This window comes from Opisthorchis viverrini (genome assembly GCF_000715545.1).
Source record: "Opisthorchis viverrini unplaced genomic scaffold opera_v5_20, whole genome shotgun sequence".
NCBI classification, from domain to species: Eukaryota; Metazoa; Platyhelminthes; class Trematoda; order Opisthorchiida; family Opisthorchiidae; genus Opisthorchis; species Opisthorchis viverrini.
The window spans coordinates 2829649-2843516 of record NW_008751676.1 but is presented as its reverse complement, the minus strand read 5'-3'; the positions used below and the strand labels follow the sequence as shown (position 1 = coordinate 2843516).

At 45.6% G+C, this 13868-nt stretch overlaps 1 protein-coding gene across 1 annotated transcript in view; it reads left to right on the top strand.

The window, feature by feature from the left end:
- Window positions 1-13868, top strand: part of T265_01850 (hypothetical protein) — a gene marked incomplete at both ends in the record, with an annotated part of 54555 nt that overhangs the window by 24063 nt on the left and 16624 nt on the right. Inside the window, one exon of the mRNA XM_009165960.1 lies at window positions 7511-7879. Within this exon, the coding sequence (XP_009164224.1) occupies window positions 7511-7879 (369 nt within the window). The remainder of the gene's footprint in view (window positions 1-7510; window positions 7880-13868) is intronic.

Sequence of the window (13868 nt, the reverse complement as noted above, 5' to 3'; positions counted from 1 at the left end):
TGCTGCCTGGTTTGTTATGATGGTCCACCATACTATACCTGGAGCGTGCGCAGCTATTGGATTGAATGATTGATTCAGCTGTAGACGTCCGTTTACCTGGCGTTTACTTCGTCGGAGTCAAATCCCATAAACTTTGCCGGTAACTAGATTCGGAGTCATGTGCCTATAGGAATAGATCATACAAACCCTAGCAGTTCTAAATTAAGCTCGTGAATGAGAAGACCTAAACAGCTCTGTAAACCAAGATGGATAACTGCTGCTTTTGTGCTAGCAAAGGTAGTTCTAACCATATATTTCACCGAAAGTATGCAGATTCGAGCATCATACATTATATCAGCAAAATGCTCTTATTTACCTGTTACGGAAATAGGTTTTTTAGAAGAAGAAAAGAGATTTTCACTGTCCACTTTACCAAGTATCCGCACCGGTTGATGGATGACATACGTCAAGAATCATTTTCGGCGTTGCTTCCGTGCGTTTAGTCAATAGGCCAGTTAAACGACTTCTATGTGTTAAGTGCGTCACTTTTTGTGGCGGAGCGTCAGTTGGGTTGCACAGTACACATCAGTGAATATAAGTTGCACGATTTCTATCTGATTATCTCTAAACCAGAAAAAACCCTATCCATATCTAATGGTATACTCTAGGTATATATAAGCTTACGCCTCCTTATTAGGTATATTGTGAACAACGCTAACAGCGGTGTGTTAAATTTTCAAGATCTTACGCAAAAATAGACTTTTGCACCTAATTTACTTTCAATGTCCGCTTATCATGTAACCCTTAAATTTTCATTGTTCGAACCACGCTACACACCGTGTACCGAGGTACAGCGGCTCCAGCCGCTATAGCTTCGTCCACTTATAATAAGAAGAATAAGGGAATGAGAAGCATACGTTAGAGGCGATGGCCTTATCGCCTGTTTGACTGATAGGGAGTGAGGTGCTACTTAGTAAAGACGATAGCTGTGATGTAGGATCGCCTTTGATTGCGTGACCTAGCCATATTGCTCAAGGTCACGGATCGTTTGTTTGCCTCCTCCCGAATTCCCCTACCCGGGGAGAGGGTAGTTACTAATGCGACTGAGTTGCCTGGTAAGGACTTTTATGCCTCGATACCAAGTCATGGACTGACTTGGGTGGTCTTCATCTGACAAGGTTGGGGGAAGAGAGCTGCACCGATGGTCAGGTACACAGTCTGGAGATCTGCACACAGCGATCATTCTTCTGACCCATAGGTTAGAACACATCGAGCCGCAGTATAGTAGCCTTGATAGCCAAGCTGATGTCACACCGGCGCCACAAATGTCAGGGTTTGACAAGTGCTACCCTGGACTTCCCAATTCGGGAAGGGCTTATGTAACTGCCTACATATTTATCTGCCACCTTGTTCGGTTCAGTTGAGTCTGATTTTCGGATTTGGTCCTACCCAGTCACAAAGAAATCATCAAGGCTCCCTCTCCCACCCACGCTTTTCTCTGATTTTTACTATGGCTCTAATTGTCCTTAGATGGACTTTGTGGTTTTACGGGAGTGAAGCATGAGTGTGAATACTGGTGTTTCTGCCTCTGTTAGTGATGAATGTGGTGAATCTTGTAATAGCACTTGACTGGTACGTGTGAAGGTCATGCGGGACCTCGCAGCAAAATTATTTATGTTAGTTAAAATAGTTCCGAGAAGAACAATATCGTCAGCTAACTCATTGCCCGTGAGCCAGTTCCCGTAGGAGGATTTCGATCCCTGAGATGTAAAGAATATTCAAGCAGCACTTCGGTTAAAAAGCTAAAAATGTATCATTTCCATTGCCAACATGGAACATGACCATTCCACTCATCCATGCGAAAATTAACTGAGCTGCATCTGGCGTGCACGATGGGTTGGCGTTCATGGTCGTAGTTGTATTGTTCCAGGTATTATTGTTCATTATTCATTATGCTTCGGATGTGAGCAAAATATTAGTTCCTTTGATTCGATTTATGGAAATCACTCGAACTCGGTATATTTGGGGTTTGGCGGAGTCACTTGTGCTTACTGAGATGTCAGAATGAGCACTGCAGTGAAGTTTCTTTGATTAGTTTTCTATCTAGGAACTTTAAGCCGATTTCTATGTGTATGAGAACGTGTAGGTTTGGCAAGGTCAAAGTGAAGTTGTTCTAAGCAATAAGTAACCAAGAAACAAGTACGTCGAGTGTGACTTGGATTGATCGATTTGAATGTCGTATATTTGGCAAGTCCTCTGAGATCCTCCGCATTTTGAACTGCGCGAAAATAAGGAAGATCCTCTAGTTGACTAAAACATAGGGAGTTAAATGGACTGTTTAGTGATGGTGAAACGTGCAACCTGAAATTTTCCGACGTCTGGTTCCGCCGTTCTCAGGCTGTATGCACGGAACAGGGAGGTTTTTTATAATTTGGTTGTTTCAACTGACTTCATTCGCACTTGCGTGTGATTCAAGAAGTTCCGGAAATGTTTCGGAAGGTTTGTGTTGGTAATTTTTAGCACATGCTGGATGCCCATTTTTATTACACAGTTTTTCCGCGAAATTTTTCAAAAACAGCCCCTATCTAGTAAAAGTTCACCGAAGTGTCTTGCCCTCGACTTCATAGCTAAAGTCACAAACCCCTCCTATCCTGTGCCAGGTTTGCGTGATTTATGTATGACTGGCTGACATCCATTACGTATACAGGCATCAACAGTCGTTATACCTTTCAACGCCTGTACATTGTTATGATGGCACAGATCGTCCGCGTGAATCCGAATGTGCTACTGTCCGTGAGTCTGTGAATCCGATGGAAGCCCGAAGAAAGAGGGTCGACTGATAAACTCGGGGAACTTGTCAAGCATGGTGCTATCGAAACGTAAAGTTCATCTGAAGCCTTTTTTGTGCCATCGTCTTAGTCTTGCCTATTATGTATATCACTTTTTGAAGTGCGACCAACTTATATTCGTTTCACATGGCCTGACCAATGCAACGGGCTATGCATTAAGGGTTTCCAACTTTTTACTGGTGTCACTGCCGTCTTGTCGACCATCTAGCCAACACACAGGACGGTAAGGCCCGGTGCCTATCATGGCCCTACATTTTAGGGTCAGTTGGCACGTCGTTCAAGTGATATTCGCAGTCAGTCAGCTGAATTCCAGCAGGCCTTGTCGCGATGGACTGGTTGCAGCTAGCTCTTCCCGTCTGTGGACCTGTGAGAATGTGAATGTAACACAGGACACGCGTTTGCCACCGGGCTATTTTGCTGGTGTTCCGGTCCGTCAGATGCGCACACAGTGTGGTATTCGGGTTGAAATAACAGGTAGTTTTCCGCAAAAAAAGCAGACTGTGGAGTAATCGCATCTTATGGAGTCCATACTCAGTGTCGTGCACACGTACCACAATAATTGCGCCAGGGCAGGAGAGGGACTGTTTAAACGAGAGTGATGTGAATGCGTATTTTCATTAATAGTTCACTCAGTTCAGTCCATCAGTTCTTATGTAGTAGTGGTTGTTCAAAGTACTGTTCACATTCTGGGTAGTGCTTTCCTGCTTCTTTCAATCGCCTTCCGTCATTGTGTTGTGTTTTCTTTGGTGTTATTCGCACTTTTCGTTGCAGTTTCTCACATTTGGAAAATCCTATTGTGTAATCCGACTTTACGTGTGTGAGTGATGAGGATTGGTCGTCTTTCTTAGTACGGTTTCGAGTGCTTTTCACCATGGTACGGCGGGCGGTTAGAATGGAGGTGCGAGCGCAAACGTTTTAAGGAGCAACGAATTTTCCTCATGACACGAACTTGACCTCGCTTGTAATTCGCTCCAATTGAATATGTCTGTTCAATTGCGAGGTCTTAGACCACTGAACGAGATACCTCTGTCTTCATGGTTAACATCCTTGCAAGCCTATACATGCCATGAACGAATGACAACCAATGTTAGATGTTGTTTTCCACTCAGTTATGATCACCTTTGCGGTGCCTGACACACCAGTTGAGCGTAATTAATGGATATCAAAATCTGGCGCGCTTTCGGAAAAGTAGTTATTCATAGTTTGAGCTCTGCACACCTGACATATCAACTTTAGATCAGATTTGAAATTTCGTCTGTTGGTCTATTTGTCGTAAAGCCGCTGCTGGGAGGATAAACAATATTCAGCATTATACGGTCTCAAGAAATGACTGGGTTTACACACAGAGTGGTTAACCTGTGTCACTTTCATGAAGAGGCTCCTACTACGGCGACTGCTACCTTAGTGCTAGCGCTCGCTGATAACACCTGTGTCCACTCGCACATCTAATTACGTTGCCTCGGTAGGCGGGTCGATTTGTCGATTGGCAGCCAAGGTGGCAGTTCTGTTCGACGTCCGTTCCTGTTTTTGACTTTTTTTTATTTCAGAAAAGCTGTTGGTGTTGCCGTATGCCAAAACCGGAGTACGGCTTTTCCTTGAAAGAACTTCATGTTTTTTAGGCGATGTTCAAATCATGTCAGAATTACTTCCAGGGATAGCACAACCCAATCCCAGCCCTGATGTAGACTGTTAGCCTCCAGTGCGTAGATAAGCTGCTTGCTAGGTAAGCCGCGGACATTTTAAGACCCGATTTACGTTCTCCCCCAGGAATTAGAAATATACAGTGTTTCATTTCAGCATTATGCAGTGAACTGGTTATTCCTCCTTCCCAGGCTTCAAACTGCCTCGCCACCAGAGACCATCATCATCGTCATCATTGTCAGCTGTAAGAACCGCGTACCTGTACAGTGGTTGTAGCTGCCACAGCTGCGTTAGCCGATAATTTGGGGAGGTGGGGTTGGTAGCTGCGCCTTGAAAGCGGGAGCTGATAAATTGCTAGCAGATTGTTAACTGGAGGAGCGAAGCTATGCATTGAAGACAACAGCTTGGATGCACGAGCGCCATTGAGGGCGCGACTGGACCATGTCTGACAATGTCTCTAGCCATTGATGTAGCCCGCTTCAGGGTCCCCATCCAGGAGGACAGCAGTGGTCAGCGCAACTGAGTTTGCTAGTAATGGCTTTCATAATTCGCTGCCAAGTCATTGTTTGACCGCCTCTGGCTCTCTTCCACCCTTCACGTGGTTGTGCGAAGTCGAGGAAGTTGGTCGACTGATATACGCAGCACGTGGCCAAGCCAGTGCAACCTATGCAGTGTGATCAATTCGTCTATGGAGGGTGAGTTATTTCTCCCGAATACCATTCGACGTACTTCAGCATTGCTGATCCGGTGTTCCCACCAGATTCGGGCAATGCTCCGAAGACATCGATGGTCAAACACTGAAAGTCTTTTGACGTTCTCGGCGCGCAGCAGTGAGGTTTCTGATCCGTACAGTAGTATGGAGCGCACGGCAGTACTGTAAACTAGACCCTTGACGGTAAGCCGATGTCACGCCTACGTAATAAGTGGCGCAATTTCGCAAAAGCTGTTCTGACCTTCCCAATCCTGATGGAAATTTCATCTTTCGCGAGACCACCGGGACTGATACAGTTGCCTAGGTAAACAAATTGTCTAATACCTCAATCGGTTCTTCCGCTAGCATGAGGCTAGGGTTGGAGCCGACCCAGTCTTGCAGGTCCATCCGCAAACATGGGGCTAGGGTTGGAGCCGACCCAGTCTTGCAGTAGCACTTTACACTTTGCAGGTGTAAAGCGCATGCCAAAATGTGAGGCAGAATTATTCATATCACGGGATCAGATCCAAGAGTAGCTATGTCGTCTGCATACTTGATATCTGTGAGCGGACGCCCCGGGAACACTTCGACTCCACAGGCCTTACAGGCTGGTAGTGAGTCTTTCATAATCGTATCAGTGACGAAGTTAAAGAGGAAAAGCGAAAGAGGACAGCTATGTCTGACACCACTTGACATGGGGATAACTGTCGGCAAGCTCCATTCTGCGTGCACCTTCTCTTCGTTCCATGTAGTACCAGTAAGCCTTATCAGATGAGTCACCTTCCTTGAAGAGGACTGAATACAGACCGGTCCTTGCGCCTTCTCACGCCTAACTACGGATAGTTTGTACTTTATTTCTTCCGACGATCAATCAAGGTTTACATTCTATTCCCCGTATGGCTGCCCGAAACCACAATTTTTTGGCGTCCATGCTATAGTTCCAAAGAGCACCTGATGAACTTTTGGCCCTTGACTTATTGAACCAATTTTGGGGGCCCTTTACGCGCGTAGTTCACGTAGTTTCATACATCTTACAGCAGTTACTTATAAGTCTGAAAACTGTACAATATTTCTGGTTTCGCGCGCCACTCATTTGATTTGTTAGAAATTGTCTCACACAACTTGAGATATCTCTGATAAAAAGGTGTTTTTCTCGTGTCGAGATCAAAGTCACTTAGTGTCATCCAGTCTGTTCTCAGGAAGAGGTTTGCCCGGTAGATTAAGATATTCGGGGCACAAGTGTGAATGTGGCCGTCAAAGTTCCTAGGTCAGGGCAGTTATTTACGGTATCCATGGTACTTTCACGAATATGGTACGGACGGATGTGTATTTAGCTGAATGTGGTGTATGGTACACCATTTTTCATACCTTGACATACAATGTACTATGTGTCTTGTTAATCGCCGGTGCGTTATAACAGTAAAGTCTACGGAGCATCAGCCTGAAATCTCTCCGGACCATTGTTAGGAGTCGGTCTTGTTGAAAGCCGTGACCTGAGTGGTAGACTACTTTAAACTCCCTCGCGCATGGGTCACTTAGCTCTGTTACCAAACAGCGGCGATTGGATAACCTCGTAAGTGCGACTGTGATTGGCGATTTGGCGCGTTCGGGATTTGAAGGGAAGCACACCTAGTTACTTTATCACCACCCTCCCCTCCCACGGCTGCATGTCAGTGGGTCAGATAATGACGATGTCTATTTCTACCGAAGCGAGCAATCTGTCTTTTGTCTGTTTTTATCTAGTCCGTGTGTTTTCCATCGGCCCTTTGCGCTTTGTCAATTAACTGTGACATCACTGGTCTGCGGATCGTACGCCAGGTCGCTATGTTCGATCACAGCGGCCACGTGCATTGTCCCGTTTTTACGCCACTGCATCATTGTCCTCCAATCTCACGCCAGCTACGAGCATTCGCGGTTGCCTACGCTCACGTCCTGTTGAGTCAGGCTTGCTTTGTTTCAATCTCCTGATTGGTTCGATTGACCGACCAATGGCAACTCCACTTTTTTATAGATCGGCACGACAACAGGGTCCGTGCCGTTGTTTTTCTCCCGCTCTTGTGATTCGCACTTGTTGCGTGCACTCCATTTGTGTGTCATCTCGTTTGCGATGAATCGGTACGTGAATGGTGCAAAGGGGACACAAGGTGTACAAACAGGTGTCTTCGCCCACACTACGCTCATGTGTTTGGTGCAATCGGATTAAGGCACGAAGTGTTCAGAATTGAGAGTATACTGCATTATTCGTGTGAGTTTTGTGCAAGCACTCATCTTACTTCATCTGTATTTGTGAAGTTCCTGCCATATGACGCACTATCTATACCTGACAAAGCTGAACTCCGGTGGGGCTAAGGCACGCCAGGATATTGCTTCCCGGACGTTTGGAATAAATATATTGAAGCAAGCGAGAACTAATTCTGTTTGGGCACCTGCTGCTAGTTGGCCCACTGATAGTACTCTTTTGCATTCGGGCTGTTTGGCCGTTGGACCCAGTCGGATTCACCCTGAATTCTCACCGCAGACCTTGGATTTTGTCGCTGATGTCACTAAACTATTGGAGTATTCAGTTGTTGACGATTCAACAAACGATTGTGTCGATTCAGATCCCATTACCACTGATGATGACAGTTCTTCAGTCCATAGTCTCAGCAAAGTATCTACGTCCAGTGGCTGTTCTTTCGGCTTTGATTTACAGTCCCACGACTCTATTGGTAGCAATGATGTAAGTTTTTTAGGTCCTACTCCAATTATTGAGCTTTGTGTACTTACCGACCTTCCGTGGATTTCTGTTTGATCTCATATGTACAGCGGACGTCGCTTCTTGGTAAACGGTTCGTATCCTGCCATTGTTCGAGGCTGAAAAATCCACTTCCAGATAATTGGGAGGGTTGATCTGGAGAGCGAATAACAGCCGGTCGGCCTCCTACACGGATGTATCGGTCAACAGCGGTTAAACCAATGGACACCTGCGTATATTTGGCAAACTAAAGACGGTTTTTTACGCTGAACTAGATGGGGTGCTGTTAACAGGCTCCCGATATTCATATTTGTTCGGCAAGGCAATATCGGTTGACGGACAAAGGCATCACCGCTAAGTTATTATCCCACTAAGCCGGTCCCTTTAACTGGTCCGCCTTAGGGAAAAAGGCTGTATTTGGTCAAACAGACATGTCGTAGATGTGTGCATTCCTTCTCTTCCGTCAATGCACGTACTGCAAATCATGTTAGATTATTCTACGGTTGTTCATCAGGGCTGCCGTCTTTCTTTTTCCTCGTCAATCTGGTCACTGCTTACACTTTCCAAGTTACGTGGAATCACATCAGCAGATGGTGTCTGAGTGAGGCAGATACAGAGAGAAGACTCGTACTAGACATTGTTTCTTGCTTGGTTCTCATCAAGGTGTACAATCTACTGTGAACCAAACACCTCGTTTCGATGTTCACCCTACACCTTTACAGCGCTTCCGGACTTCTATGTAGGACATTAAAGCACAGGACGAGGACCTTTGAGTTTTTTACCAGTTGATCCTGTTACCTACTAACGCCACAAATTTATGGATTGGGACCAATACGTGTTTTGTCAAACCACAACTAATGATTGCCAACTTGCTTGTTATTTTAGAAACAGATGGTACTAACTAAAGCATGTTACTATGACGTGAGCAACCGTGCTTAATGGCATTCACCTGAAGATCTAAAAGGTCTCCAATTTACCAGTGTTGTTCCAGTTTTGGTTGACGGTGTTCTCAATGGAGTTAAGTGTATTAAGTAGTGTATCGAAATCACTACCAGCTAGGTTCTTAACTCCGCCTTCCACAAAAGGCTCTCGTTTATGCTATTATCGGCAGAATCATAGCGCTCGCATGTGACAACAAGACCTGAAAGTTGGTACTGCCAAACGGCTCTGTTGTTGGTGTTGCAATCTACGCGTTCATCTTGCACATGGCTGAGAACCCTAGGGAAAGTAGCATGTAACCGGTTCTTCATGGCTGGCATGTTCCCCCAATCGGCTTGTCAAGTCTATCGTTTATGCACAGGGTCGCGTAATTTCTGTGACGTTAGTTTCGTCGACTTGGTAGCCAGACCCAATGTGCACCACCGCTCAGGCGCTGTTGACATATATGTATTTCAGTGTTACTCAGGAATTATGCGTATTAGACTCGTTGTTTTTGTCGCTGTCCCGACAATTTCTTTCTAACCGATAGGAATAAGCCCACATTTAGTCGTGCTTCAATCAACTTCTTTCAGATTATTCTGAATTATATCATCATCTGCAACGTCCACGCTTACCAGTCCCCAGTTTATTCTTCTCCCCATGATTTCCGGATATAATTCACCACTCTCCCATTCAATTTTACCATGGCGCACAGCTGCAAGCTGGCCTCGAAGCACTCTCGATCTAGGGCGTGAACGGGGGACGCTTATAGACCACAATCAACCCCAATCCCGTTGCATTCGGCTGACATGTAGGGTTGCTTTGTTCACGCCTGCAGAATAGGTTTCTGGACGAGTGCTGTCATTCTGCACACGGATGAGAGAAGTGGGATCTTGAAGATGGAATCCAGGAAGCTTGTTGATACCATGTTTGTTGAAATCATGCTCTTAACCCGAGGCTTGGTCGTCGGGTTAATGAAAAGCAGGGTTGATAAACGCACTCACCAGCTCATTTAGCAAACGGACCTCCCAAACGCATCTCATGCTTATTCATGCAGCTAAAGTAGGTCACGAAGTAGGACTACAAATAGACCGTGAACCACAAAAAGGATGAGTAGTTCGGCAAACGCATATCTGTGTGAATGTGTAGTAAACATCATGGATCGACTGTAAGGGATGGACTGTAGTGGTTGTATAAGAAACGAATGAAGCTGGAGGCGACCAAGCTTCAAAATGCTTCCTTTATCGATGCTGACCGTAGAATGAATGTCTGAAATAGAATTGTGATGTGAATATGAGTCGCCAAATCTGAGTTCAGTTCAGGTCAATTCTAAAAGCCGTGTATTTGGATTGCCGAAATATCTGGATACAGGAACTTCGTACGTATCCAGTTATTTGACATGTCTGATCGTATCAACAGATGCAGATCTTTTCCTAACAATTTTCGGAAAGTTAATTTCACTATGAAACCCCCAAGAGAGCGTATTCCAACCAACTGAGTGTGGCATGACTTCCCCTCTGACGTTAATTCGCCTGACATCCTGGCTTAAAGAACGAGAACTCAGTAAGCCACTCTCTGCCGACGGATACTACTAACTAAGTCCACAACCTTCACATGTATAGCATTAAGTCACCCAAAATATGAAACTTTGTGGTATTAAAGAACATATCTTAGATGGACCCCTTTTAATAATGGAATCCAGGAAGTGAAGCCCTTCAACAAGGACTTTCTAATTTTTATGCGATCGGCGCTTGCTCTTGGTTTCGTTGTGTAGTCTCATGTTCAGAGCATATTGAGTAAGCAGACACAACAAGCGCAAACTGTCATAGAAATTCGCATTATCACCAGAAGTAAACACCGTGTACCTGTTTTACAGTGAATATGGTTGTCACAGTTTTTTTTTTCGCCGATCTGGGGAGGTAGGGGTAGATGGCTACGCATTGGAGACGGTGGCTGATGTAAGTGACGCGTGAATGTAAGGTTTTCAGTGAACTTTTATTGGGGAGATCGGAATGGGAAGCTGCGCACTGAAGGTAACAGCTTGGATACACGTGTGCCGTTGGACGCGTGCTTTGGCCATGTCTGGCAACTTCTAACTATTGATGTATCCCGTCTCAGAGTCCCCATCCAATGAGATGACAGTGACCAGCGCAGCAGTGTTTGCTGGAAATGGCTTTCATACTTCGTCGTCAAATCACTGCTTGATTTGCTTGGTTCGTTTCCACCTTCCGCGTGGCTTTGCGAAAAGGACTCTTCGAGGAAGTCGATGAACTAATGTGATGTCATATCAATAGCGGAGTTGAAGAGTAGAGACGAAAGAGGGACAGCCTTGCCTGGTACATCTTGATTCAGTGAACTCAGATAAGAGCTTCCCGTAAACCTTCACGCGTCCGCCGGCGTTGGCGCACAGTGCCTTGAGGAGGGTCGAGAATTTGTAGTGGGCACCTTTGCTCCATAGATACTGTCATGGCACTTAACGGTCTACATAGTCAGTGGAAGCTTTTATATCACTGTTGGTTGCTGGAAGCAACGTCGCTGTCTCAGAATCTGTCGGAGATTGGAAATGTGATTGATGCATCCTCTTGCAAGACGCAACCTAGCTTGGTTTTCACGGATTTGCCTTTCGGTGTTCGGTCAACTTTCGAAGTAGGAGACCAGAAAGTACCTTCAATGTCACTGCTACCAGGCTGATGCCACGAGGGTTTTCAACCAGTATACATTTGCCCTCCTTGAAGGCATGAATAACTGTCAGGATGTGTCATTCTGCATATACTTTCCCTTCAACCCACATGGCGCCTATAACTTTTGTCAGATAGGCGAGCATGGATTCTTCGCGTTCTTTGAAAAGAGCTAGATACGATCGTCCGATTCTAGTGACTTCTCATGTTCCAGCCGGGATATTTCGTATTTTGCTACTTATGACGGGCAGTGGAGGTTTGCGGTCCATTCACCCGCATGTACTGTTTTCAGGGGCTGCGTTGCAGGTAGTGTGAACTGCTCAACCCATTTTCCAGTGGGCGTTTTTGCAAGACGGCCTCTGCGGACAGATGGTGTGAAGCGTCCTCAGGTATTTGACCACCGATGTCTCAGAAGCTTGGTTGGTTTTGGATGGTGTCAGGATGTTAGTAACGAGTTGATTAGAAAACGGGTATTTGATTGTGCTGCAGGTACTTCAATCTGGGAAAACATGACCAATGACTAGGTCATGCCGAAACACCATCTACCGAGACGAGTGTTGTTCTCCGTGCCTCCTTCAAAATGGCGCAAACCGCGAGGTGGATCACACATGCCTCGGCACAAGGGTGTGAAAGAGATCACGAAGAGTTTGGGTGTTGTTGGTGTTTTACTCCTTCCAGGATCGGGTCCCCGTGACCCCCGTCTGTGTTGGCTAGAGGCAGCTAATCGATATCAGTGGCGTTCGTGCTGTCGCTTTGCTCCTAGAATGTCTGAACGGTTGTAGATATAGGCATTTCAGAAAGCTTGACATAGACCAGCATTAGGTCCCCGCCCACTCTTTCTCTTCTTTTCACTCTAGAGCTTTATGTATATATATATATATATATATATATGTAGTGAAGTGCCTGGCCACACAATGAGTTGAATAAAATGGGAAGGTCGTACAAAATCTGCAGTGCACTCTTCCCATGGCAACTAGGCATCGAATGGGTGTTACAGCTGGGCCATTTTTCTTCATGTCGTAGACGTACAATTTGCCCAAGTTTTTTGCAAATGTGTTAATAGTGTCAATTGATGTTTTTAGGCGGACCACACGAGCTGCATCGCTCCTCTGCTGCAGCTCGAGCCGTTGCACTTCGGTGAGTGGTTTGTAGGATGAAAAACAAGCAAAACTGACGACCTGGATTAGATGATACTGTAACGTTTGATCGGCTATTTCAGTCAGTTGGCATCACAGGACGTGATCGGACCTTGAGAGACGGCATTGCTGAGTGTGGTTTGCAATCCTTTGAACAATGGAGCGTTTTGATAGAATTTCCCTACTCGATATCCGCCTTTTCCGCTTCAGGGATAGTTCTTTTCTGTCGCACACTTGATTTTTTTTGCATTACTCTATCGTTTTTCAACCGTATGGTTTTTCCCTGAGCTCTTGAAGAGCTCTCTTGAAGAGTTGGACCAAATCCCAGATATTTCCATTTTGTACGTAATCCATGATCTGGTGGTAAGTTTAGAGCTATGATGTGACCTCAACTGTCGGTGAAAATATTTGATATATGGCTAAATGTACAACCCTGCATTGTTGTCGCCTATCGGTGCCGTTGATCAACGAGGTTGGAATGGCTGCATTTTATTTGAGTACTGTAGCGTAAAACCATAAGAAGCGCACTTTCTTTTTTCATCTAGCTGTGCTTATTCTGGACCCTGGATGTTTATGTCTGTTTCTTCCGCCCGTTGTTTGTGTAGCGGTTTCTTTGACTTTGGTCAGTGTCAGTTTGGTTTATGTGCATCATCGATATGGTACAACTAAAGTGCCAGACCGACCGGTCTGTGCACCATACTCTTATGGTCCTGCCATGTATGAGGTGTGTTTAATGAGTATCCGGAGACTAGTGTTATCTGATGAGTCTCAGGAACAGCGAAACTGCTAGTGGGTTCTGAATTTTCGTTGGTTTTATGTGTAGTACTGTCAAACGTCTCACTGTCTTCAGTATCGTTCCAAATAAAACACAAGGCGACCTTTCTGCGGTGTATTCATTTGAAAAACAAAAATGAACGAGAGATTCGGGTGTCACCAAGTTAATTTGCAAGTGAGTGCCTATCGAAGCATATGTACCATTTGGTGTTGGGTTTGGAGCTAGGGCTGATGGACACTCGGATGCTAGGTTTGCTGGATGGGCCGAAATCGTCAGTAGGTTGTCCAGAGTCTTCATTGAGGCGAGATGGCTCAAGTGGTTAGAGCGCGAATTTACTGACCGGAAGTTCCGTGGTTCGAACCCGACCTCCGCCTCTCGACTTCCCCTGTCCAGGTTTGGGCAACCTGACCGTATCCCAGCCCTCGTGCTTCCTTAGGATCGCATGGCAGCTAGGCACCGAAAGGGCG